At 41.2% G+C, this 27,742-nt stretch overlaps 1 protein-coding gene across 1 annotated transcript in view; it reads right to left on the minus strand.

Annotated features, from left to right (window-relative positions):
• Positions 1-27,742, minus strand: part of zdhhc9 (zDHHC palmitoyltransferase 9) — a 121,687-nt gene that overhangs the window by 39,518 nt on the left and 54,427 nt on the right. Inside the window, exon 2 of the mRNA XM_073058252.1 lies at positions 4,754-4,914. Within this exon, the coding sequence (XP_072914353.1) occupies positions 4,754-4,914 (161 nt within the window). The remainder of the gene's footprint in view (positions 1-4,753; positions 4,915-27,742) is intronic.

The raw sequence follows: 27,742 nt of genomic DNA on the forward strand, positions 1-27,742 counted from the left end.
AAGTGTGACAGTAGAAAAGTGTGGATGGAACTGGAGGAGATAGCAGAGGTATTTAATGAATACTTTGCTTCACTATTCATTGTGGAAAAGGATCTTGGCGATTGTAGGTATGACTTATAGTGGACTGAAAAGCATGAGCATATAGACATTATGAAAGAGGATGTGCTGGAGTTTTTGAAAAGCATCAAGTTGGATAAGTTACTGGGACCAGACGAGATGTACCCCAAGCTACTGTGGGAGGTGAGGGAGGAGATTGCTGAGCCTCTGGCAATGATCTTTGCATCATCAATGGGGACGGGAAAGGTTCCAGAGGATTGGAAGGTTGTAGATGTTGTTCTCTTATTCCAAAAAGGGAGTGGAGATAGCCCAGGAAATTATAGACCAGTGAGTCTTACTTCAGTGGTTGGTAAGCTGACGGAGAAGATCCTGAGATGCAAGATTTACAAACATTTGGAGAGGCATAATATGATTAGGAATAGTCAGCATGGCTTTGTCAAAGGCAGGTCACGCCTCACGAGCCTGATTGAATTTTTTGAGGATGTGACTAAACACATTGATGAAGGTAGAACAGAAGATGTAGTTTATATGGTTTTCAGCAAGGCATTTGATAAAAGTACCACATGCAGGGCTTATTGAGAAAGTAAGGAGGCATGGGATCCAAGGGGACATTGTTTTGTGGATCCAGAAATGGCTTGCCCACGGAAGGCAAAGAGTGGTTGTAGAAGGGTTATATTCTGCATGGAGGTTGGTGACAGTCCCTCAGGGATCTGTTCTGGGACCCCGTGATTTTTATGAATGACCTGGATGAGGAAGTGGAGGGATGGGTTAGTAAATTTGCTGATGACACAAAGGTTGGAGGTGTTGTGGATAGTGTGGAGGGCTGTCAGAGGTTACAGCGGGACATCAATAGGATGCAAAACTGGGCTGAGAAGTGGCAGATGGATTTCAATCCAGACAAGTGTGAGGTGGTTCATTTTGGTAGGTCAAATATGATGGCAGAATATTGTATTAATGGTAAGACTCTTGGCAGTGTGGAGGATCAGAGGGATCTTGGGGTCCAAGTCCATAGGACTCTCAAAGCTGCTACGGAGATTGACTGTGTGGTTAAGAAGGCATATGGTGGATTTGCCTTTATCAACCATGGGAATGAGTTCAAGAGCAAAGAGGTAATGTTACAGCTACACAGGACCTTGGTCAGACCCCACTTGCTGTGCTCAGTTCTGGTCACCTCACTACAAGGAGGATGTGGAAACTATAGAAAGGGTGCAGAGTAGATTTACAAGGATGTTGCCTGGATTGGGGAGCATGCCTTAAGAGAATAGGTTGAGTAAACTTGGCCTTTTCTCCTTGGAGCGACAGAGGATGAGAGGTGACCTGATAGAGGTGTATAAGATCATGAGAGACATTGATCGTGTGGATAGTCAGAGACTTTTTCCAGGGCTAGCATGAGGGGGCACAGTTTTAAGGTGCTTGGAAGCAGGTACAGAGATGTCAGGGGTAAGTTTTTTTTTAATGCAGAGACTGCTGAGTGTGTGGAGTGGGCTGCCAGCAACAGTTGTGGAGGCGGAAACGATAGGGTCTTTTAAGAAACTCCTGGATGGCTACATGGAGCTTAGAAAAATAGAGGGCTATTTTTATTTCTAAAGTAAGTAAGTACATGCTCAGCACAGCATTGTGGGCTGAAGGGCCTGTATTGTGCAATAGGTTTTTTTATGTTCCTATGTTCTTTCTGCAAACAGGCTTTTATAGGCTTTGGTTCAAATCTTTCTCTCACTGTGCTCTCATTTATACATTATGAAAAAATTCCTTTTTAAGGTCCTAAAATTAAAATAGAGGGAGATGAACCAAGTGCGTAGGCAGATGGGATTAATTAGATGGACTTCATGGTTAGCACATTCATGCTGGGCTGCTGTGCTGTAATGTTCCATGTAGACAAGAGTAGGACAGATGTTGCAGCCTGTGAAATTAACACCTTTACTTGGTACAGAATGCAAAACGTTCTCTTAATTAATATAATTAACAAGTTTTTTGTCCAAGTTATTTACCCTATTTTAAAAATTAAGAAATTAAAACATTCTGCCATATTACTGCTACATTGCATTTAAAATTGCAATACTAACCTATCTGTTAATAACAAGATTGTAACCACAGAAAAATAAACCAGGCTGTATAAGCTAAGTAGGGATGCAAGAGTTCCCCACCCCCACACCCCAAACAGGCACCAGAGGAACACATTTCTTTCAGAAACTAACATCAAATGTAAATTACTCATTCTTACTGAAATAGATACCATTTTCTTGATCTTGAAATACACGTGTCAAAGTTGTTAATTCTCCCAGATATCAAAAAACTTGGACTTCATAAAATAGGGATGTAGCAAAAATACAAGTTTTAGGCAAGGCATTTCCTAGAGTATTATTCCTAGCTTACTGAATAGTTATATTAACAGCTTCAATATCGAAGAATGGCTACTGCAGGTTCTAAATTATGGAACTATTATGTGCAATTAATACAAGGTTCCTTCAAAGCAAATTGCACATTTTCTGCCTTGGCTTCCTTTCCCATCCCTCTGCATCTATCCAAACATTCCATCTTTGTCCAAGAAACCTGCGACAATTATAGAATAAAAAGATATTCCAGGTATAGAATGAAAATGCCACACAGTATTTAGAGTACAGAAGCACCATTTAGGAGGATCAAGCCACTCAGAAATTCAATACTTCCACCCTAATTCAATTTATCCTTCCTTTATTTTCTTTATTCTACATTTATTTACCTTCTCCTGAACTGCAACTTTTCTTGTTGCCTCAACTAATTAATGGCATAACATTATAAATGCTCATTGAATAAAGTAGCTTTTATTGGAATTCCACAGTGGATTTAGTCTCAGTATTTATAAACCACTATAAGTGGAAACATTTATCTCACCAAATCATTTCATAAGCTGAACAGCAATTAAGTTATCCCTCACTCTTTACTTTTCTTGAATAAATGGCTCCAGAGTCTTTAGCCCTTCTGGTTATAGTAACTGCACAGATCTCAAATTATTCTTGTCATTTGTTTCATCGGTTTCTTTTATCCCTTCTTTCAAGTATGGAAATTAGACCGTACACAGCATGTGAGTTGCAGACTTCATAAATTTAGCGTTAGCTTCTCTTATCTGTCTGCTAGTGGAATATTATAGAACAGCCACTCCATACTACATTCAGGAATTAGAAATAGAAAATGCAGAAAATAGTCTGCCAGTCAGGCAGCATCTGCGGAATGAGAAAGAGTTGGCATGTGAGGCAAAGGCCCTGTATCAGGATCAGGTGTGAGATAAAACCAGATAGTTTGATCTGATATTGAAACATTAACACAAGTGCTGCCTGCCCTACTGAGCACTTCCAACAGTGTTTGTTTTTATGTCAAATTTCTAGCATCTATAGTTTATTTCACTCAGTGATTAGTCATCCTGACTTAAATTAAAAATTCATCTTGAGTACTCCAAATAACCAGCTGCTACAAAACAATACCTTTGCCCTCTTGCTGAATAGTTATGATGCATGTCAGTACTTCTACTTTATGTTTTACAATTTCAATCACAAGATACAACAGCAAAATTTGATTCTGTACTCACCATATACCTACACTACTCAATAAATAACTGAACTATGACCAGTCATGAGAAATCTGATTGAACTTTTCCCACTTAATACAACAACCACCAGGACAAAGTATAAAGACAATAAAAGTGAGAAACTTATCATTCCCGCCAAGGTCAAGCAATTCAGCCAAAATGTAGAAACAACCTTTAGATCTTCCAATACAAATTCATAAGTTTTTCATTTATTTGACTCTTAATTATATTGATGAATTACTTAATGCATTAAGTGACTAGTAATTAAGTTACTCTAGTTATTTTATATATGCCTCAGTTTAGTACCTTTCAAATAGTGCAAGTCTTTTAAGTTAGGATTATGAAGTCTTAGTTTAAATTTCTGGAGACTTGTTGAATTTATTTGAAAACAGTACTACCGGTAAGTCACTGCAGACAAATAAAATGCAAACAATTAAATATGACACATTAACTAATACATCCACCACTGATAATAGAGTCTTTCTGTACCAAACCACAGAGGAAGTTTATATATGATAATAGTAGTCACATATATTTGAATTTACACATCTATTATCTTATTGATGAATATTTCTGAATGTCTGAAACTTTAATTCCTCAACATGTTATTTATACATTGAGTGAGCATGCACAAAGTCACACATATTAACTAAAAACTGGGCATTAATACACTAAACAACTTTAAAAAACACATGAACCCAGCACAAAAAGTACAACTTGAATTAACATGTGTATATATGAATGGAATTTTCAATGTCAGCATTCTAATCTTATCACTTTCTAACACCACCACCACCATTTCTTTCCCACAATATAAAGCTGAAGCATAACAAATAATGCATTTATACAGTGCTAAAGTCCAGTTAGAAATGGACTGTGTACTCATTTCTGTTAGCTACATAACTGAAACAGACCAGTTTTTTTTTAAAGTTTCATTATGCCAAAATCATTCTTTCAGAACCCAGAGTATCACGATGGGTCAACTCTGAAATGTTACCCTGACCTGGCAAACAGTGAACTGTACATGAACTTCAATACATTATAAATGTTGATTTCTACCCTACAGCTTAATGAAGGTAATGAAATAAAACTAGTTAAGGCCAGTCAAAAATGAAGGCTTGTTCTTCTTTTTACCTATTTCCATCTCCACAAATGCGGCCTCATCGGGTTCAGCACGTGGGAGCACGCCGGGGTCACTGAAACTGGTACGTAATAGCATGGCCATCACAAAGATGAAGAGGATAATTGCAAACACAGGAATTACAGGGGAAAGATGAATTGCCAAGTACGGACACCTTAGGAGAACAAACATGAAGAGAAAGAATTAGAGTGGTTATTAAATATTAACCAACAATTACACAGTCATTAGAAAGAATCAATAGTGGTTAACAATTACTTTGCTTCCTCCTCCTCCTCCTCCTCCTCCTCCTGAACCCTACTCCAACACACTTTATGCCCACTCCCACCTCAATCCTCTCAAAAATAGCACATTCATTAATCCAAACAGTAAATGTACACTATAAATTGTAAATAAAGATTAAGATACGCCTACACTAAATCTAACGCAGTGATATGCTTTGTTGATGTGCACAAAGTATTTCCTACTGGAATGCAGTAATTTTGGAATTTTGATAAGAGGACTCTTTGACTTTAAAAGTTGGGTTTAGTACAATTCAGTGTAACCATTTACTCAACAGGATTTCTCCAAGGTGATTTATTTGATGAACATTTTACATAAAAACACAATCAATTATGGATTCTGATTCAGTAATTCCATAACCCATCACCACTAGGAAAGTAAATGGAAATTTGAAGCTGAAAGATGTGTACAGATGATACAAGGCTAACGTTTAAAATAAATGCAATAAAATATAAATGACAGTGCCAAAATAATCAAAGGCAAACAAAATCTAGATAATAAAATCATCTATTTTTATGTTTCAATTTAAAACTGCATGACAAATAGCTTAACTTTCCAGAATTCTCAGTGCAGATCTTCCATCTCGACATAATTTCTGTTTAATTACATCATCTTCAGTGATGTTTAATACTTCTGGTCAATTGCTTCTGCACTTGTAGTTCTCTTTTGTCAATGTCACTAGTAAATTGGCACTAATATGCACTTATACTAGGTCACATACTGCAATGTCATATTAAGGATCTAAAGAATACAAAAAATTAATTGCTCCCAAATAAGTGCTGAGCACAAAGTTGGCCTGGTTATAAAAACAAACTTCAGCAACTTGATAAGAAATCACAGATTTCAAATGCTTATTCCAATTATCTTTCTCTACAGAAATTACCTGAAACGCCGATTACTTCATAACTTTTTTAAAAATTTGTTGAAATGGCTCTGCTGATATTTAAATTTCACATACAGTGACAACAAAGTTCAAAAATTACATACAAATAGGAGATGCTGCTGTGAGGCCTATGGCCTATCAGAGCACAGGAGCAGCACCCAGGCCAGGGGCACTGTGGATGGCTCTGAGGCTCAGCAGGGAAGAGTAAAGTCAGGGAGAGTTATAGTGTTAGGAGACTATGTTTAAGGGGGCAGACAGTAGATTTTCAAAGAGAAGCCAGGATGATGTGTTGCTTCCCATGTGCAAGGGTCCAGGATGTCTCACAGTGGATGCAGAAGATTCTCAAGAGGAAGGGTGAGCAGCCTGAAGTCATGGTGCACATTGGTACCAATAACATAAGTATAAAGGAGGAAGAGGTCCTGTGCACAGTCAGTATAGGGAAGATCCTGAAGAGCAGGACCTCCAAGGTACTGATCTCTAGATTATTCCCATACCACATGCTACTCAGGGCAGGAATAGGATGACAGTACAGATGAGTGACTGAGGAAGTGCTGCAGGAGGCAGAATTTCAGATTTCTGGATCATTGGGATATCTTCAGGGGAAGATATAACGTGTTCAAAAAGGATAGTTTATACCTGGCCCAAAGGGGACCAATATCCTTGTGGACAGGTTTGCTAGAGCTGTGGGGGAGAGTTTAAACTAAGCTGGCAGGGGTTGGGAACTGGACTGATAGGACTGAGGCAACACTGGTGCAGTGCATTGTGGGACTATGAGGAAGGACAAGCAGATGAATTAGCTGTCAGTGGGAGGAGTTAAAATGTAACATGGCAAAATCAAAACAGGTGATGAATACAGGACTGAAGGTGTTATATTTGAATGCATTCAGTATACAAAATAAGGTAGATGATTTTGTAGTGCAGTAAGATGTAGGCAGGTATGACGTTGTGGGCATTACTGAGTCAGGTTGAAAGAAGATCATACTTGGGAGCTTAACACCTAAGGGTACACATTGTATCAAAAGCACAGGCAGGTACACAGAGAGGGTGGGGTGGTTCTGTGGAAAAAAAAGAAATCAGATCCTAAAAATGAGATGACGTAGGATTGGAAGATGTAGAATCCTGGGAGGCGCGGGGGGGGGGGAAGCGAGGCTTTATTCATCCCAAAGGAAATTACAGTGTCACAGTAGCATTACAAGTGCACAGATATACAAACATTAGAAGAGAAGTAAGAAAGAATAAAAATAGTTACTTCAAACAGTCTAACAGGAAAGGGTTATCACTTCCCTGGCTGTAGGTTGACTCATTATAGAGCTTAACAGCCGAGGGTAAGAATGACCTTATATAGCGCTCTTTGGAGTAGTGCAATTTTCTTAGTCTATTACTAAAAGTACTCCTCTGTTCAGCCAAGGTAACATGCAGAGGGTGAGAAACATTGTCCAGAATTGCCAGGACTTTCCGTAGGGTCCTTTGTTCTACCACAGTCTCCAGTGTGTCCAGTTTGTCTCCTATAACAGAGCCAGCCTTTCTAATCAGTTTATTGAGCCTTGCAGTTTGTTGAGAAACTGCAAGGGTAAAACGACCCTGATGGGAGTTATAAACTGGCCCCTGAACAGTATACTAGATGTGGGATATAAATTTCAATGGGAAACAGGAGAGGCGTGTAATAAGGACAACGCTGTGATAGTCATGGGGAATTTCAATATGCATCTAGGTGGAAAAATCAGGTTGGTGCTGGATCGCAACAGAGGGAATTTGTAGAATGTTTACAAGATGACTCTTTAGAGCAACTTGTTGTTGAGCACACTAGGCACACACCGAGTGCTGTGAAATGAACCCGATTTGATTAGGGTTCTCAAGGTAAAGGAATGCTTGGGAGGCAGCGATCATAATATGATAGAATTCACTCTGCAGTTTGAGAGGGAGAAGATAAAGTCAAATGTATCAGTATTACAGTGGAGTAAAGGGAATTAGAGGCATGAGAGAGGAGCTGGTCAAAGTTGATTGGAAGGGGCACTAGCAGGCATGATGGCTGAACAGCAACGGGTAGAGTTTCTGCAGTCATTTCGGAAGGCACAGGATAGATGCATCCGAAAGATGAAGAAATATTCTAAGAGGGAGGATGAGATGACAGTGGCTGACAAGGGGAAGTCAAAGAGAGCATAAAAGCAAAAGAGAGGACATGTAATAAAGCAAAATTAGTGGGAAGTTAGGGGATTGGGAAGCTTTTCAAAACCAACAGAAAGCAACTAAAAAAACTATGGGGGGGGGATGAAATATGAAGGTAAGCTAGCCAATAATATCGAAGAGGATACCAAATGTTTTTTCAAGTAAATAAAGAATAAAAGAGAGGTGAAAGTGAATATCGGACCAGTGGAAAATTATGCTGGACAGGTAGTGATGGTGAACAAAGTAATGGCAGATGAACTCAGTAAGTATTTTGTGTTAGCCTTCACTGTCGAAGACACGAGCAGTATACCAGACATCCAAGAGTGCCAGGGGGCAGAAGTGAGTGCAATTGCTATTATTACTAAGGAGAAGGTGCTTGGGAAACTGAAACATCTTTAAGTTAGATAAATCATCTGGACGAGATGGACTACACCCCAGGATTCTAAAAGAGACAGCTGAAGAGGTTGTGGAGGCATTAGTAATGATCTTTCAAGAATCACTAGATTCTGGAATGGTTCTGGAAGGTAGAAAATTGCAAATTTTACTCTATTCTTTAAGAAGGAAGGCAGGCAGAAGAAAGGAAACTATAGGAGCCTGATTTCTGTGATTGGGAAAATACCGGAGTCCATTTTTAAGGATGAGGTTTTGGAGTACTTAGAGGTGCATGATAAAATAGACCAAAGTCAGCATTGATTCCTTAAGGGGAAATTTTGCTTGACCAATCTGATGGAATTCTTAGAGGAAATAACAGGCAGGATAGATAAAAGAGTCAATGGACGTCATATTTTTGGATTTTAAGAAGTCCTTTGACAAGTTGCTATCCATATGGGGCTGCTTAACAAGAAAAGAGCCCATGGCATTACAGGAAAGATACTAGCATGGACAGAAGATTGCCTCCTGCCAGTTAGCCAAAGAGGGCCTATTCTGGTTGGCTGCCGAAGACTGGAGGTGTTCCACCGGAGTTGGTACTGGGACTGTTTCTTTCCACATTATGTGTCAAAGATTTGGATAATGGAATTGATGGCTTTGTTGCCACATTTGCAGATGATTCAAAGATAGGTGGAGGGGCAGGTAGTGCTGAGGAAGCAGGGGGGCTGCAGAAGGAATTAGACAGATTAGGAGAATGGGCAAAGAGGTGGCCGATGGAATACAGTGCAGGGATATGTATGGACAGGCAGTTTGGTTGAAGGAATAAATGTGTAGACTATTTTCTAAATGGGAAGAAAATTCAAAAGTCAGAGGTGCATGAAATTTAATATTTCAGTAATATTTGAGTAAAACTGAATATACAGTGTTTGATTAAGCAGTACTTGTTTGTTGTTTAAAAATTAATTATGGATTATATGTAAAGTATGTGCATTAAAAATGTTATCACACCACATCATGCATGCACACCTCAAATGAAATTAGTCATAATCCTAGCTCCCTTGTTTTCCTTTCAATTAGTTTTTATCTTATAAAGTTACAAAACTAAACAGCGGTGATAACTAAGTTTTAAAATGAACACAAGATGACTAGGCAAACACGAGGAAATCTGCAGATGCTGGAAATTCAAGCAACACACACAAAATGCTGGTGGAACACAGCAGGCCAGGCAGCATCTATAGGGAGAAGTGTTGTCAACGTTTCGGGCTGAGACCCTTCGTCAGGACCCAAGATGACTAAGTACCTGTTGAAGTGCAGCAAAACATTCGAGTTACAGAAGTGCACAAGAAACAGTTGAGTAATAAAAACAGCGTAGCAAATGCTCCTTTTGAAGAGACAGACTCAGGTGACTAAATTTTTTTTTAAAAAGGCAGGAAACGGACAAATTCAGGCTCCAGAAACAGTGAGTACCAAGAGATAATGATGGTTAAAAAAAAAACAAAAATGCCAAGCTGCATTGAAATTTTTACTTTAAGTGAGGCGTGCATGTATGTTTTACCAAGCCCGCCGAGTTCCTTACACCATCTGTGATAAAGTAGGCAGTGAGCCTGACTGCATGCAGGCGGAAGGAATTCTTTCCAAGGTTGAATGGAGTATATGGGCAACACGAGTGATCCCAGCACCCAAGAAGGATGGGTCTACCAGAATCACTGGTGATTTTAAGATCAACCTAATATCCAACCCTAATGCCCAGGATACAAGATATCTTTGCAAACCTTTTTAGAGGAAAACATTTCAGCAAAGAGGACTGAGCTGAAGCTTACCTCAAGATGGAGAGCTATAGGCCAGGTGCTGAAAGGCTGCCCAGGCACTGTTACCTGGATGACCTCACTGTTACCAGTAAGAATGACAAGGAACATCTCCAAAATCTCAAGACGTTGTTAAAAAGATTAGAGGATTATGGGGGTCAGAGCATGATGCAACAAGTGTGAATTCTTTAGAGCAAGCATCACCCACTGTGGTCACGCTACTGACTCACAATTACACAAGTGTGCTGAGAAAATTCAAGCTGTGGTGGATGCCCCATGGCCAAAGGACATGTCACAGTTGTGGTCCTTTTTAAGATTTATCAGTTACTATAACAGGTTCCTGCCAAACCTGGCTACTGTGCTCCACCCCTTGAATTCATTACTAGAGATCAGGAAGAAATGGTAATGGACAAAGCAGAGTGAAATGGCTTTCAAAAAGGAGAAGGAAACGGTGTCATCAGGCACTGTACTCACAACACATTATGATTTACATTGTCCCGTGAGACTTGTCATGTACTGTTCGGGATGCCAACACATCCAGAAGAAAGGTATCTAGAGCTGTCAGAAACACATTTTGCAGTCGCAAAGTCAACTCCTACACCACCATGGAGGAAGCCCCAGAAGTTGAAATTGTTTCACAGCCACAAGTTTATCCTGCCAAGCCGAGTGATCCCACACACCCCCCCCAGTCAGGAAAGACGTTATCCTGCAAGAGTAAGAAATCCTTCACATTGATTAAATTTTTAGGCCTAAATGGGAAAAAATTAAAATTTATAAGAACATAAGAAATAGGAGCAGGAGTAGGCCATTTGGCCCGTCGAGCCTGGTTCTCCATTCATTAAGATCATGGCTGATCTGGCCATGGACTCATCTCCACCTACCTGCCTTTTCCCCATAACTCTTAATTCCCCTACTCTGCCAAGATCTATCCAATCTTGCCTTAAATATATTTACTGATAATAAGTACATTTATTTTCCTGTGGATGTCTACATAGTAGTTCTATTATATAGTATACTGTGTATACATCTATATTGAGTTGGAGTTTATAGCCAAACAGGGAGAAGTGTTGTGTATTTACTATTTCAGCAATATTTGAGTAATATTGTAGATACAGTGATTATTATAGATTATCTATAAAAGTATCTGTATGGCATACATCATCACGTAACCACGTCATACATGTGCGCTTCACTAAAGTAAAAACAAAGTCATATTCGCATTCCCAGCTCCCTTGTTTTCCTTTCAATTAGTGTTTATGTCTTGGAGTTACAAAACATAACACAAAGGGAGTTGACAATCCTCGTGTAGGATTCCCTAAAGGTCAACTTGCAGGTTGTGTTAGTGGGTAAATACAATGTTAGCATTCATTTTGCAAGGACTAGGATATGATGCTGAGGCTTCATAAGGCATTAGTCAGACCACACTTTGAGTGTTGTGTGCAGTTTTGGGTCCCTTATTTAAGAAAAGATGTGCTGTCATTGGAGAGGGTCCAGGGGAGGTTAACAAGCATAATCCCAGGAATGAAAGAGTTAACGCATAAGAAGCGTTTTATAGCTCTGGGTCTGGACTAGTTGCAGTTTAGAAGAATGAGGGGGGGGGGAAATCTCATTGAAAGCTACTGAACATTGAATGGCCTAGATATAGAGTGGATATGGAGAGAATGTTTTCCATAGTGGGCGAGTCTAGAACCAGAGGGCAGAGCTTCAGAATAGAGGGAAATTCATTTAGAAAGGAGATGAGCAGGAATTTCCTTTAGGCAGAGGATAGTGGAATTCATTGTCACAGATGGCTGTGGAGGCTGTCGTTAAGTATATTTAAAGTGGAGGTCGATAAGTTTTTGGTTAGTCAGGGCAGCAAAGGTTATGGGGAGAAGGCAGGAGATTGGGATAAAGAGGGATAATAAATCAGCCATGGTGGAATGGTGGAGTAGATATGATGGGCCAAACTGCCTCATTCTGCTCCTATGTCTTATGGAAAAAGCAGACCAGGCAGCAACTGCAACAGGAAACAGCGTCAACAATACTGAATGATTTACCACCAGATCACCAATAAACAGAAACAACAGGAAGATATTTGCATACTAAGTATGTAATTCAAGCATTTGTAAGTCCCTATAGTTTATGACTTCATCTTTGACAAAAGGGTCCTCAAAAAATCAAAACACAAAGCTGCCATATTTACAATATTCCACAGCATAACGACATTGTTTATTGACTTTCGCCTTCTCAAATGTCCCACAGACTTAGATATGGCAGATGCTGATGGGCAATTTGCTTTCAATTATATAGGTCTCCAACATATGTGCTTCGCAAAACTGCTGAGTTCCTTCAGCAATTAGTTTTTTGCTCAGAATTCTTGCAATTTCTGCCAAATTAACAGCAGGAACTTTTTAGCACTGTATCATCATGTTTTATGGTACTGTTCTGGTGTGGGTCTGTCAGCTACTAAGGGAAGAGTTACCAGAAGGTGGGTGGGTAGCTATTATATTAAGAGACTGATTTTATCATGTTACACCATGCCTGCAGTTCAGCTAAAGACAACCAACCAATACAAATGAGGTTCAGAGATTAAGGCAATAAATATTTGACAGCTCCACACACTTGAAGACCATTTCACCACTACATCATGAAAAATGGGATAAATTTTAAACAAAACCAGCAGGGGGAAAAAAACAGGCATTCATGGATACCAAGGCCAGCAGAACCATTGAACTCATCCTCAAACTGGAAGAGGATTTCACTCATTCTTTCAAAGTTTGAAGTAAATTCATTGTCAAAGAACATACATGTCACAATATACAACCCTGAGATCTATTTTCTTGTGGGCATTCATAGTAAACACGATGAAAAAAACAGAATAAATGAATGACTGCACCCAACAAGGCAGACATACCACCAACGTTCAAAAGACATCAAATTCTGCAAATAGAGAGAAAATAAAGAAATAATAATAATAATAATAATAAATAAGCAATAAATATCGAGAACATGAAATGAAAAGTCCTTGAAAGTGAGTCCATATGTTGTGGGAACAGGTCAATGAGTGAAGTTGAGTAAAGTTATCCCCTCTGGTTCAAGAGGCTGATGGTGAGGGGCATTAACTGTCCCTGAACACAATGATGTGAGTCCCAAGGCTCCTGTACCTTCCTCCCAATGGCAGCAGTGAGAAGAGAGCATGACCTGGATGGTGGGGTCCTTGATGATGGATACTGCTTTCCTGCGACAGCTTTTCATGGAGATGTGCTCAATGGTGGGGAGGGCTTTACCTGTGATGGACTGGACTGAACCCATTATTTTTTGTAGGTTTTTCCGTTCAAGGGCATTGGTGTTTCAATACTAGGCTGTGATATAACCAGTCAATATACACTCAACCATGCATCTACAGAGATTTGTCAATGTTTTAGATAACATGCCAAATCTTCACAAACTTCTAAGAAAAGCAGAAGTGACGCTGTGCTTTCTTCATAATGGCACTTACATGCTGGACCCAGGACAGATCTTCTGAAGCAATATCAATGATTTAATGTTGCTGACGCATCCTCACCTCTGATCCCCGATGAGACCTCTGGTTTCCTCCATGGTCATTAAGTAGCACCTTGGACTTGCTGACATTAAGTAAGAGGTTGTTGTGGTGGCACCACTCAGACAAATTTTCAATCTCAATTACGCCAAATCATCACCACCTTTGATTTGAGCAACAAAGCTGTCATCTGCAAACTTAAACATGACATTGAAGCTGTACTTAGCCTCACGGTCATGGGTATAAAGTGATCAAGGTTGTGGGCTAAGCAAACAGTCTTGTGGTGAACTCATGCCGATGGAGATTGTGAAGGAGAGGCTATTGTCAATCCAAACTGATTGGGGTCTACAAGTGAGGAAATCAAGGATACAGTTGCACAAGTAGGTATTGAGGCCTAGGTTTTGAAGCTTATTAAATATTATTGAGGGGATGATGGTATTGAATTCCAAGCTGTAAGAGCATCCTAACATATGCATCTTTACTGTTCAGATGTTCCAGGATTGACTGAAGAGCCAATGAAATGGCATCTGCTCTTGTCCAGTTGTGACGGTGGGCAAATTGGAGCGGATTGCTCTTTAGCCTCTATCTGTATGCAGGTAAGAGGAGGAGAGCAAAGTGATCAAATTTCCCGAAATGAGATATAGGCATGGAACGGTAGGCACTCCTGATTGTAGTAAAGCAGGCGTCAAATGTGTTGGGACCTCTGGTACTGCAGGTGATATGTTGATGATAATTGGGCAGAGATTTCTTCAAACAAGCCTAATTGAAGTTCCCGACAATGATGTGAAAGATGTCGGGGTAGTTTGTTTATTTGTTGATGGCAGCATTCAGTACTTTGAATGCTTGCTTAACGTTGCCCTTTGGCAGTATGTAAACTGTGGTCAGGATCACAAAGGAGAACTCTCTTCATAAATGGAATAGCTGGGACTTAATCATTAGATATTCCAGGTTTGGGGAATAAGAATGCAACAAGTCTTGTGAGTCCGAGCACCACAAAGAGGTTAGCATGAAACACAGCCTCCCACGTTTTGCCTTCTCTGAATCAGCAATCCAATCTATTTGGTGGACCTAGAAGTACTCGGGTCTTAACAATGTATTCAACATGTCTGGAGTGAGCCATGTCTTCATGAAACCCAGAATGCAGCAATTCCTCATTTTCATCCAATACAGCAATCTTACCCTTTGAACCTCCTTCTTGATCTCCAGTGACTATATATTTGCTAACCAGACACTAGGTAAAGGAAATCTTATACCTCGGCATTTTAGTTATTCCCTCCCTCCCTCCTCTCTCAGCTGTGGTGATGTACCTTCGTCCGCTTAAAGGTGCCATACCTGCATACTTGAGTGTTAAGTCCACTGAGTCCTTCTGAAAATCATGAAATTGCTAGTTTGTTAAAATGCTTGGAAATATGCTCCTTAAAGAAAAACTACAGGATGCAGCTTGCAGTAGTGTTGACATCAAGCCAGGAGACAATTGGGGAAACTACAGATGTACACAGGAACTAGAACCCTTTCTAACCCAAGCCATGCAGTATTACATGGATGTGATGCATAAAACAGCATGCTAATAACAAAGCTAAACAAACCCATAACCAATGAATCAGATCAAGTTTCCACACTCCTGTCACATCCGGTTGTGAATGAAGATGGACTATCAACTCAGTTGGACAAACCACATGGACACAAGTGCAGGTCTGAGGATTGGAATCCTGAATCGGAGAATTTACCTCCTTACACCACAAAACCCTTCTACCTTCAACGGGACACAAACGAGCAGTGAAATGGAATAGTCACCACATGCCTGAATGAGCACAGCACTGGCAATTCTTAAGAAATTAGTCACCATTCAGGATGAAGCAGCCCACTGAAGTGATGCCCTATCACCCACGTTAAACAATCACTCTTGCCACCACTGGCACACATTAGCTGTAGTATGTATTGTCTACAAAATCCACTGCAGTTACTGTCCACTGTTTACATTTTTCCCGCCACTTAACCAGTTTTCTAATTCTGCTGCTACCTACCATTCCTTATTGATGAGTCTACTGTATGCCATTTATCTATGCCCTTTGAAAGTTTGTATACATCTCCTAAACTTTGTTTCTCAGCAACATTAAGAGTCCTGACAATATCCGAATTTTTCATCCATACAAAATCTTGGTCACCGTAGTACATACTGTGTTATCAGTAGAACACAAGTGTTATCAGTGACTTGAGGCTTGGGGATGACAAGTAACTGGTAGACTGAATGTTCTTCACACTTTAAAAACACATTAACACTTCATGCAGCTAAGTGCAATATGTTCAAAGCTATTTTTATGACAAAAAATAATGTGTAGATAACATAATTCACACATGATTAGCAAATTTTGCATCTTGCATCTGAGAAAACTGCACAAGTGTTCAACATCATAACACCTCAGTAAATGAATGAGTAGAAACCTGCAGGCAGTCAGATTTAGACAAGATTCCTTCAGGATGAAATCTATGCGACAACAGTGTCAAACGATAACCTTCCCTCGATATCCACTGGAATTCATATTTTAAGGGGTTGCCACTGATCAGAAACTCATGTGGACCAACAACATAATCAGTTTGGCTACAATAGCAGGTAAGGGGCTGGTCACCCTATGGCAAGTGACTCACTTACTGACATGCCAACATCTTTCCACTACCTCCAAGGCACAAGTCAGGAATGTGCTGCTGCAGCTCTAGCACATCTCCATCAGTCTGATTCTATTCAGGAGAAGGCAGCCCAGATCCAGCTCCATCACATTTCCATTACTGACAGAGAGTGGCTACAGTCTGCAGTCCAGTTACTTGTCCAAGCTACCCCAACACCATCTCCCAAACTCACAATGTCTACCACTAAGAATTTAGATGCCTCCAAGTCATTCACCAATCTGACTTTTGAATTTATTAATGTATGTTCACAGCGGACTGTATTGGCTCCCTTCCTCCTTACCCCATATACTTAGCATACCGAGTCATGTCACCTGCAGAAATTCTCTGATGACTCAGCAATAGTTGGGTGTGTAAAGGGAGGCCGGGAGAATGAATACAGGGCCCTGGTGGAGGACTTTGGTGAAAGGTGCAAGTTGAATCATCTGCAGCTCAACATCAAGACAAAGGAGACGGTGATGGACTTCAGGAAAACTAAGCCTGCACTGCTCCCTGTTACTATTGATGGTGAGGACATGGATGTGGTGAAGACCTACAAGAGCCTGGAGTGCACCTGGATGACAGACTTGAGTGCAGCACCAACAAAGAAGCTGTGTACAAGAAGGGCTGGAGTTGCTTCTAATTCCTGAGGAGACTGAGGTCCTTTGGAGTACGCAGGCCTCTCCTTCACATGTTCTACAGTCTGTTGTCGTCAGTACAATCTTCTATGCAGTGGTGTGCTGGGGCAATGGCATCAACAGGGGTGATACCAGCAGGCTCAATAAACTGATTAGAAAGGCTGGCTCTGCTATAGGAGTCAAACCAGACACATTGGAGACTGTGGTATAATAAAGGACCTTACAGAAAATCCTGGCAATTCTGGACAATGTTTCTCACCCTCTGCATGCCACTTTGGCTGAACAGTGGAGCACTTTTAGTAATAAAATAAGACAACTGCGCTGCTCCAAAGAGCACTATACGAGGTCATTCTTACCCTCAACCATTAAGTGCTATAACGAGTCAATCTACAGCCAGGGAAGTGATGGACCCTTCATATTAGACTGTTTGAGGTAACTTATTTTATATTCTTTCTCACTTCTCTTCTAATATTTGTATATTTGTGCACTTGTAATGCCACTGTGACACTGTAATTTCCTTTAGGATCAATAAAGTATCTACCTATCATACCTAGGCCCAAGTTCCAAAGCATCATGGGATTACATATAACAGAAGGACAGCAGTGGTTCAAAGTGATGCCTTAACACGATGAGCAGTAATTACCAGCTTTGCCAGCAACAGCCACATCCTGAATTTCTTTTAAATTAACAGTTCATAATGTGCTAAAACCTTAAACAATTTTACATGAGTCATTCCAACACTAGATATGCACCCAATATACAGAGTCTGCACCTGATGCTTCCCCATCAGTAATGGCCATTATACGCAATTAACCGCAACCATTTGCAGCTTCCCCACAATGTGCTTGCACTGACCAGTGCACAGCCTCATTCCAAGAATACAGGATCACCCCAGAGAACACTTGCAGAAAGGTCTGGCAACTTACCAAGGAATCACATTGAACAAGGCATATATCATTAACAAGTGATCTGCACCCATGCCAACTAAAGTTATGGCCAATGTCCATTTAATTTGAAGACACTGCCAAGACTTCAGATTTGACATTAACTTTTGGGGTTGCCCTTGTGCTTGCAGCATGTCAGTCCGTTCGGTACCTCAGTAGCTGCTGACCACCAAAGCTGTACTCATCACTGAGACCTCTGGGTCCTTGTGAGTCAAGGATTTCCGTTCTCTGAACAACAGCACTGCATTATGGGAGAGGACATCCTTGAATGGTACCAGGGTCATAGATAACTCAGACTGAGTGCATAGCATTAAGAGGGAAGGTGAGCAACTACAAGCTGTGGTCCACCTCAGTAGCAATGAGATAGGCAGAGAAGGTAATGAGGTCCTGCAAAGTAAGTTCAGAGAGAAAGGTGCTCCAGTCTGGTGATCTCAGGGCCGATACCCATGCCATGTGCTCATGAGATAACTAGTAACAAGATGGTGCAGTTTAACACGTGGCTAATCAGATGATGCAGGACATATTTCAGGCAGAGATCCTTCAGCAGGACACCTACCTGGCCTACTGAGTTCCTCCAGCATTGTGAGTACCGTAGGTAAGGCAGGTGAACTTAGAGCAGTGGTTCCCAACCTTTTCTATGCCCCACACCCCTAGGAAATGTTTGATTGTTTGCACCCCCTACAAAAGTAATATCACATTTGAAGATGAAGAAGTCTAATTTCTAATTTTTGAACCACAAATTGAACCACATACAATACTGCGGGTGAACAAATTGAACTTAAAAAAATAAGCTTTTAATTCAGTGCATAAAATGCAAATATAAATTGAGCAATTAGATTCTAATTTATTCAGAAAAAAAATTGTAAACAGTAAAATCAATCCCAATTGTGAACATAAAATTCAATGACTTCTTTGCTCCTGCTTCTCATTCATGATTTTGTCAAAACGTGGAACTTCCTTGCTGACTGAGATCCGCAGGTCTGCCTGTGGATTCAGGCAATTCCTAGATTTTGTTTTGATTGACAAAAGAGAACTGAATCCAGACTCACACAAGTACGTTGTTGCAAATGGAGTGAGGACACAGAGTGCTTTTCCACCAAGTCTTGGGAACATATCCAGTGCTGCACACCAAAACTCCTCCAAAGTCTTGCTTTCAAATTGCATTTCCAGAGCTTGATTTGTCCACAAATCAATAAGATCTTCCTTCAGCTCTTCATTATCTGACATCTTCTCCAAATTGTAGGGATATGGATTCATGATCCATTCTTCGGAAATCTTCAGGTCTCCAGCAGCAAAATATCCATCAAACAACTCTGACAGCATTTCCAAATGAGCCACAATTTCTTCACGCACAGTAGGAGTTATGGATCTCGCATCATAAACCATCTCTTCTAGTGAAGGAAAATTTGAGAGACTGCCTCTTTCCATCCTTCGACGCCAAAGGCATAACTTTTCTTTGAAGGCATTCAACCTTTCACAAACCTTCAATATGTTTATCCCTTTTCCTTGAAAAGAAACACTGAGGACATTCATACGAGTGAAACTGTCAGCTAAGTAAGCCAGCATTTGGGCGAAATCCTGTGATTCCATTGCCTCAACCAGATCACATTCACCCTCCTCCAGAAAAACTTTGATTTCTTCCCGCAGTTCAAAGAAGCGGGTTAAAGCTTGTCCTCGGACAACCAACAGATAAAGTGTGGAAAAGCAAAACTGAATGCTCATTTCTCAGATCCTCACAAAATGATTTGAAGATGCGATGGTCCAAAGCATGCCCCTGATCCAGCTGATGATCTTCACACAAGTATCAATGACTTTTTTCAAATTTGGAGGCAATGTTTTTGATGCCAAAACATGCCGATGAAGAAAACAATGGATAACTTGCAAGTCTGGAATCTCCTTTTTCATCAATGCAGAAAAGCCAGATTTATTTCCAAGCATTGCAGGTGCCCCATCAGTACACACAGAACCAATGACTTTGATATCTAAATCATGTTTGGCAAAGACATCTTTCACCAGCTGCATCACATCCTTTGCAGTTGTGTTTGTTTTCAGATCTTTACAAAACAGGAAATCTTCCTTCACAGCACCATCATTGACATACCTCACTCATGTGATGAGTTAACTACAACTGGAGACATCAGTTGACTCATCCTACTGAATAGAGATTTTAAGAGGACTAGCTCTGACATCTGAGATGACTTGGTCCAAAATATCTTCACTCTAATCACTGATTCAGTTGTGAATGACATTATTTGATAGGGGCACCTGTTCAAATTTTTTTCTTGCTTCTTTGCCCAGGATAATTGTTGCCATTTCCAGTGCACATGGCTTGATGAGATCTTCCGCAATTGTATGGGGCTTCTTGGATTTGGCCACTTTATATGCCACTTGGTATGAAGCAAGAAGTAGTGGTTTTTCAGCAGAAACAAAACCTAATTTTGGAAGAGTTCCTTGTGAATCAAAACGAGCTCTTTTGATTTTCAATGACTCAACATCATGTCCTTCAACATCAGCTCCGCCATGCTTGTTCTTGAAGTGCTCTTGAAGCTTGGATGGCTTCAGATTTGAGTTGGAAAACACGACGCTACAAAGAATGCACTGGGGTTTTTGCAAGCCATTATTTCCTGTTGTGCAAGTGAAACCAAAGCACACATAGTCATCATTCCATTTCCTTCTTTTTGACATGATGAAGGGTTAATGAAGGGAAAAATATGAGCTAATATGAGAAAAACTATCTGACTAAGTCAGGGATGACCGCTTTACTCAACCAGACACGCCTATAGCAAAGTATCATGAGAAATACGCTTTCGAATATTATATTACGATATTATCTGCGGTTAAGCCAAGATAAATCGTCAGGTGGAAATGCTACGGGGACGCAACACGAATTATTAGGCTACTCTCTATTGAATTTACACACCTATTTCCGATGATTACTGGAGATATGAACTCCCATCACGATTCAAAAATCATCGGTCCTAACCATGATACCTCCTCAACTAACATAATTCAAAATTATCAACGATTCAAGAAAAAAAACCTTTTAAGAGAGAAAAAAACCTTTGAAATTCAAAAACTTCTTTAATGCAATGAGACAAATACGAATGAATGACTTCAGCTGCTTTTTATCAAAATGCGGCTTTTTAAAATTTTATAATTGAATAATTTACCTACTGTCTGCGGGTTTGGTTTTAACGCGAAGTCGTTACTTGATGGTTGATTCAGGATATATAAAGATTTTGGCATTATGAGATGATTTTTAACTCTGAGATGTAACCTTCTAGCTAACAATAATGAGAATCCTCGACTCTGAGGTGTAACTTTCCAGGTAACATTAATGAAAATCCTCAACGCTGACTCGGGCAGCGGGAGACTGGAGTGAGTTTACATCTCTCTCAACTCGGGCAGCGGGAGACCGGAGTGAGTTTAGATCTCTCTCGACTCGGGGAGCTGGAGACTGGAGTGAGTTTACGTCTCTCTTGACTCGGACAGCAGGAGACTGGAGTGAGTTTACATCTCTCTCAACTCGGGCAGCGGGAGACCGGAGTGAGTTTAGATCTCTCTCGACTCGGGCAGCGGGAGACTGGAGTGAGTTTACATCTCTCTCGACTCGGGCAGCGGGAGACTGGAGTGAGTTTACATCTCTCTCGACTCGGGCAGCGGGAGACTGGAGCGTGCTTGGGACAAACGTTACTACCACTTCTCAAGGCACACTGGCAGCTGGTTGAGTGATGACTCGTGACTCGTCACTCAAGGACACAAGCCACTCTTTGTCGCACCCCCTGAAATTCCATCTCGCACCCCCTCGGGATGCAGGTTGGGAACCCCTGATTTAGAGCATGGATTCTAACTCTGACTCCTCATTTTTTTTCTCCAGTCCTGATGAAGGGTCTCACCCAAAACACCAACGATACTCTTTTCCATAGATTCCACTTGGCCTACAGCATTTTGTGTGCATTGCTTGGATTTCTAGCATCTGCAGATTTTCCCTTGTTTGTGATTTCACTATGTACAGGTGTTGGATCATAATGTGTTATGATAAAGTTTTATAAGTCATTAGGCTAAATTTGGAATATTCTAGTCACCTACCTACAGGAATAATATCAATAAGCTTTAAAGAGTGTGGAGAAAATTCACAAGGATGTTGCTGGAAGTTGAGGACCAGAGGTACAGGGAAAGGTTGAACAGGTTAGGACTTTATTCACTGGAGCGTCGGAAAATTAGGGGAGATCTTATCGAGCTATACAAAATTATGAGGGTACAGATAGGGTGAATGTATGCAGGCCCTCCCAACCGGTCTCCCAATTGGGTGAGACTACAACTAAAGTTCATTGGTTTTGGGTGAAACATGAATGGGAATGTGAGAGGGGAACTTCTTTGCTCAGAAGGTGGTGCAAGTGTGGAATGAACTACCAACAAAAGTGGTAAATGCAGGTTCAATTGTAACATTCAAGAGAAAATGCACCTCTTTTTCAGTCTATATCCCAACCAGTTATTCACCCTCCACTTCCTCTGGGCTTGATTGCACCTGTCAAATGTATAATTCTCAAAAATCATTGAAGGAATGAGTTAAGCTCCTTTGAATGTTGTGGCAATAAACCTTGCTCATAGTGCTAGTAAACTCATTAACATCTTACCTGACTCAAATTCTGTTGCAAACAGTAGTATCAAATTCCTCTTTTCACATATGACAATGTTTTCTCCATCTTGCATTCTTTCACAAGACCTCAATGATGGTGTTCAATCTCAGGTATGTCCCCATAAAGAGCAAAGGATTGAGACCTCCCAGAGAGCTAGTTTGCAAATACAGCACATACCTACTGTTCATTATCATTACTGCTTTCCCCAGAGAACCCCATTCACTATTATTTCACACATTCATTGCCCTCCTATGTCCTAAAGTAGTAACATTTCAATCTTGCTGACAAAGTTTGGATTCCAAGTTCCCTTATGCTCAATAAAGCAAGATTTTGGAATTTGACCAACATCTTACAAAGCATTAAGGAATGTTTCATGCATTGCACATAGTAGTTCTTAGAAGGTACAATCATATGGGAATGTTACAACAGTAGAAAAACAGTCCCCAGCCTGTTGTTGGGCTCTGAATTTAAACCCTTGGATATACCTGCCAGTTGGTTGGCACAAGCTTTCAGAGCCTTACCAGGTACTCACTGGGGCCTGCCCCTTGCAAGTGTTCACCCTCCTGAAAGACAGCCTGACATTAGCCTCCAAAACAGAGATCACAGGGTCACCGGGTACAGCAGAGATCTTCACAAATGTAGTTCTATTCTCCCTTTGAACGTGGGCATAAAAATCATTGAGCTCATCTGGGAGTGAAGCGTCGCTGCCATTATGCTATTGTGCTATTGGAGTGGTCGCCAACCTTTTTAACCCCAAGATCCCTTACCTCGGCCTTAGTGAAAGGCGAGATCGACCCCAGATCGATTAGTTACATGCATGCGCACCGGGGCAGAAAATTTCGGAAGTAAAATCCCGCAACCCGGAAGTAGAAATAATGTATAAACACCAGGGATATCCACCCTTTTTTGCACCGTGGACCGGTTTAATATTGACAATATTCTTGCGGACCGGCCGATGGGGGGGAGTGGGGGGGGGGGGGGGGGTGTTAAACACGGCCGGAATACAGTGATACTCGAAGCAGGTTCCTTATGTCCAGTCTATTCCGCAATTTAGTTTTCACGGCTCTCGGCACTTGCTCAGCGTTTGCTCACGTTTTTTTCCACTAAAAAATCTCAATGCGTTTGTCTTTCAGTGCGGAGTGCTTGGACTCAGGGTACCAAAGCAGTTTTGAGGGCTTCATTGCCTCATTAGACAGCCTCCCGGCCCAAACTGCAGCCTCCCGCCCGCTGCCAGACGCTTTGGCCAAGTGTGACCGGTCGTAAGTGGGGTGAGAGGACAAGGTCAGGGCCAGAGGTCCCCGTGTCAGGACCGCAGTGGTCGCAGTCCAGAGAGAGCGACCAAATGAGCGAGGAGTGCGACAGGGAGTGCGCCCGCCCCCCTTGTAGGATCTATCGGCCGACAGAAGTTTGTTTCAGCAGATCGCAGCGAGGTAGCTGCTCTGCTACTTACTAAACCCTGATCCTGAATTTGGTCGTCTGTGAATATTTTAGCATCAGCTTCCCCACGAACATTCGGTGTGTTAAACGGGCTTAGAGGCAGCACCCATCTGTCCGCGTTCCAGGCCAGTAGCAACGGCACTTCCCACTGGACGCACGAGGCCGCTAGTGATCCCTGGCATGAGGGTATCACAAGTTCAACAGTGGGTGTGACAGGGAATGAGGAAAGGTGCAGCTGAATCATAACGTTTCTCAGCGGCCCAGTGGTTGGGGACCACTGAATTACACTGTGTAGTGCAGGGGAGCTACACACATGTGCACTGGGCAGAAAGAATGGAACTAAAACCCCGCAACCCAGAAACAATCTCTCAACAGTATTTGTGTATTTATTTTTCTTTCTTTCTTTCTTTCTTTCTTTTTTTTCGGGATCTACTGGGAAAGTCTCAAAGATCCACCAGTCGATCGCGATCGACGGGTTGGCGACCACTATGCTATTGTGTATCACTTTGTAGGAAGTGATGTCCTGCAAACCCTGCCAGAGTTGATGTGCATCCAACCTCACTCAGAATTGTTTCTTTGCTCTTGAAGTAGCCATACCTGGCTTTCTTGTACAGACCCTGGGTCGCCAGACTTCTATGCCGCAGATCTAGCCCTCAGCAGACAACAAACATGCTGGTTCATCCTTGGCAACATGAGTGAATCTGCAGATGCTGGAAATAAATAAAAACACAAAATGCTGGCAGAACTCAGCAGGCCAAACAGCATCTATGGGAGGAGGTAGTGACGACGTTTCGGGCCGAAACCCTTCATCAGGAGTGAAGGGTTGGCTTTTGGTTTGGGAATGTACAGTAAGTTTTCATAGGCACACACTTATCCACACAGGCTTTAATGAAGTCAGTAATAACTGCAGCATACTCATCCAGGTACCAAGATGAGTCCCTGAATACAGTCCAGTCCACCGATTCAAAGCAGTCCTGGAAATGCTCCTGTGCTTCCCTTGTCCATACCTCCTTGGTCCTCACTACTGGTGCTGCAGTTTTCAGTCTCTGCCGATACTCAGGGAGCAAAAGTACAGCCAGGTGATCAGACTTTGAAAATTGTGGGTGTGGAGTAGCACGGTAAGCGCTCTTTTTGGTGATGTAACAATGGTCCAGTGTGTTGGTTCCTCTGGTACCACAAGTGATTTGTTGATGATAATTATTTAGTGACTTTTTCCAAGTTGGACTGGTTAAAATCACCCAAAATGACAAAGAAGACGTCAATGTGTGCTGTTTTATTTGATCATAATCACTCAGATCATCTACCAACTGTTAGACATTGGCCTAAGGTGGAATGTATGCCACTACCAAAAAGATAGCTGAAATCTCCCACGGCAAGTAAAATGGCTGACACATCATTGTGAAATATTCCAGGTCTGGTGAGCAGAATTGAGGCAACACTGATACATTTGTCCACCAAGAGGAGTTGATCATGATGCACACACCTCCACGTCAGCTTTTGAGAGACTGGACAGTCCGATCCTGATGGTGTACAGTGAACCCGTCAATCTGAACCACTGCGTCCGGTACGGAAGGTGTTTACCAGGATTCCATGAAGCAGAGGACGGGTACAGTCTTAGTGTCCTTCTGATACAGCACCCTAGCTCCACGATCTTCAATCTTATTTACCAGAGAATTTACATTTGCCAGCAAGATAGTCGGTACTGGGAGTCGAAAAGCTCATTCTTTTAAAACGCACTTGTAGTCCGGAGCGGCAGCCATATTTCCGAGAGTCCTCTTAGCAAGGATATTAGGGCCACAGTCGGCACTATTTCCATCCATTTTAAGCAGCAAAAGATTGTTCAATCACATTGAAAAATCACTATTAACTGTATAGACCTTGGATGCAGTTGTGATTCTCAGCTGTAGGAGGCCGAAACGGAAATATTTAATCACATCCATCGAGCTGCGCCACATCGAATTCGCACTTAAGGTGATCTGGAAGATACCCCCACCCCTTTAGCTTTCAGAGGTGCAATATTTGGCAGACTGAGTAGAGCCTTGAGAGATGAGGGCACACAAATGAAAAAGTGCATGAATGTTCAAATAAACTATGATTTGGTGTTTTAAATAGATCTTGGGGTGTAGCTCAATGTTACATTTATGTAGAACTTGACCAGTACAATTATATAAATCAGTACAGTGATGAATAACACAAAATTATGTTGTAGAATTTTGTATACGCTTGTCATTAGAGAAGTACCACACTACTGTGTATCAGTGGAGATAGAAATTACACTCAATTGCCACTTTATTATGTACACCTGCTCATTAATGCAAATATCTAATCAGTCAATCATGCAGCAGCAACTCAATGCATAAAAGCAAGCAGGCACGGTCAAGAGGTTCAATTGTTGTTCAGACCCAAACATCAGAATGGAGAAGAAATGAGATCCAAGTGCCTTTGGCTGTGGTGCCAGATGAAGTGGTTTGAGCATTTCAGAAGCTACTGATCTCCTGGGATTTTCATGCACAACAGTCTCTAGAGTATACAGGGTACGGTGCAAAGACCGATTAAAAAAAGCATCCAGTGAGCAGCAGTTTAGCAGATGAAAATGCTTTGTTAATGTGAGAGGTCAGAGGAGAATGGCCAGACAATAACGACGTGTTACAACAGTGGAGTGCAGAAGAGTATCTCTGAACACACAACATTCAAACCTTGAAGTGGATGAGCTACAGTAGCAGAAGACCATGAATGTGTACTCACTGGCCATTTTATTAGTAACAGGAGATGCCTAACAAACTGGCCACTGAGTGTGTAAACAATGCACTTCCCACTAGTAAGTAGGAGTAAGACATTGCAGTTTCCTGTGGTGTTCTCACTCTCAGCTGTAGCTAACTGCGAAAAGTTATTCTTAAAGGTTTGAGAAACATTGTCATGGAAATTCAAGCAAGAGAATGTATAAACAACAAAATAAAATGGAGGCTGGATAAACATCTTTGATAAAATATAACATTTCATATGTTCATATTGGCACAATGAACAATTTTAATCATAAATTGATAATGCTTCAGCTATCTCTAAGGTACAGTAGAAAACAACTTTTTTGAAACAAATTCTCTGTACTTCATATCAAATGTCTTTTAGAGAAATAAATTTCATTTATAAAGCTTCAGAATGTCCAGGAACTGCAAAGAACTTCAGCCTAAAAGGCACATACTACTAAAGAAGCCATCTCAAGCAGCCCTGAGGGTGGAGAATGTCTTGCTCCCACTTCGGTTCTGAGGTGGCTGAAGTGCCCTGTGTGGGAACTACTGGCTCTGCTTTAGACATGGTAGGGAGTGTGTGACATGGTGGTTGAGTTGTACTCCATCTGCCACTTGCTTACGAAGTACGGTCACTGTTCATTACACGAGGTTGTTTTGACAACAATCTGCACGACACAGTACTGCGGCTGGCTTCTACTATTGAAAGTTAGTGATGAAATACAGCAAGGCTGACCAGTCCAACCACTCGTTGCAGAAAACAGCCTTATTATTGTCCACCTTGTGCTTGCAGAATAAGGTTATCCACGATGACTAAGCATTTGTAACTCTACCCATGTAAGCAGGCCAAATTAACAGCTAGGTAAAATCCAACCACCTCTCTACCAACTCGGATT

This window comes from Hemitrygon akajei, chromosome 10 (assembly GCF_048418815.1).
Source record: "Hemitrygon akajei chromosome 10, sHemAka1.3, whole genome shotgun sequence".
NCBI lineage: Eukaryota > Metazoa > Chordata > Chondrichthyes > Myliobatiformes > Dasyatidae > Hemitrygon > Hemitrygon akajei.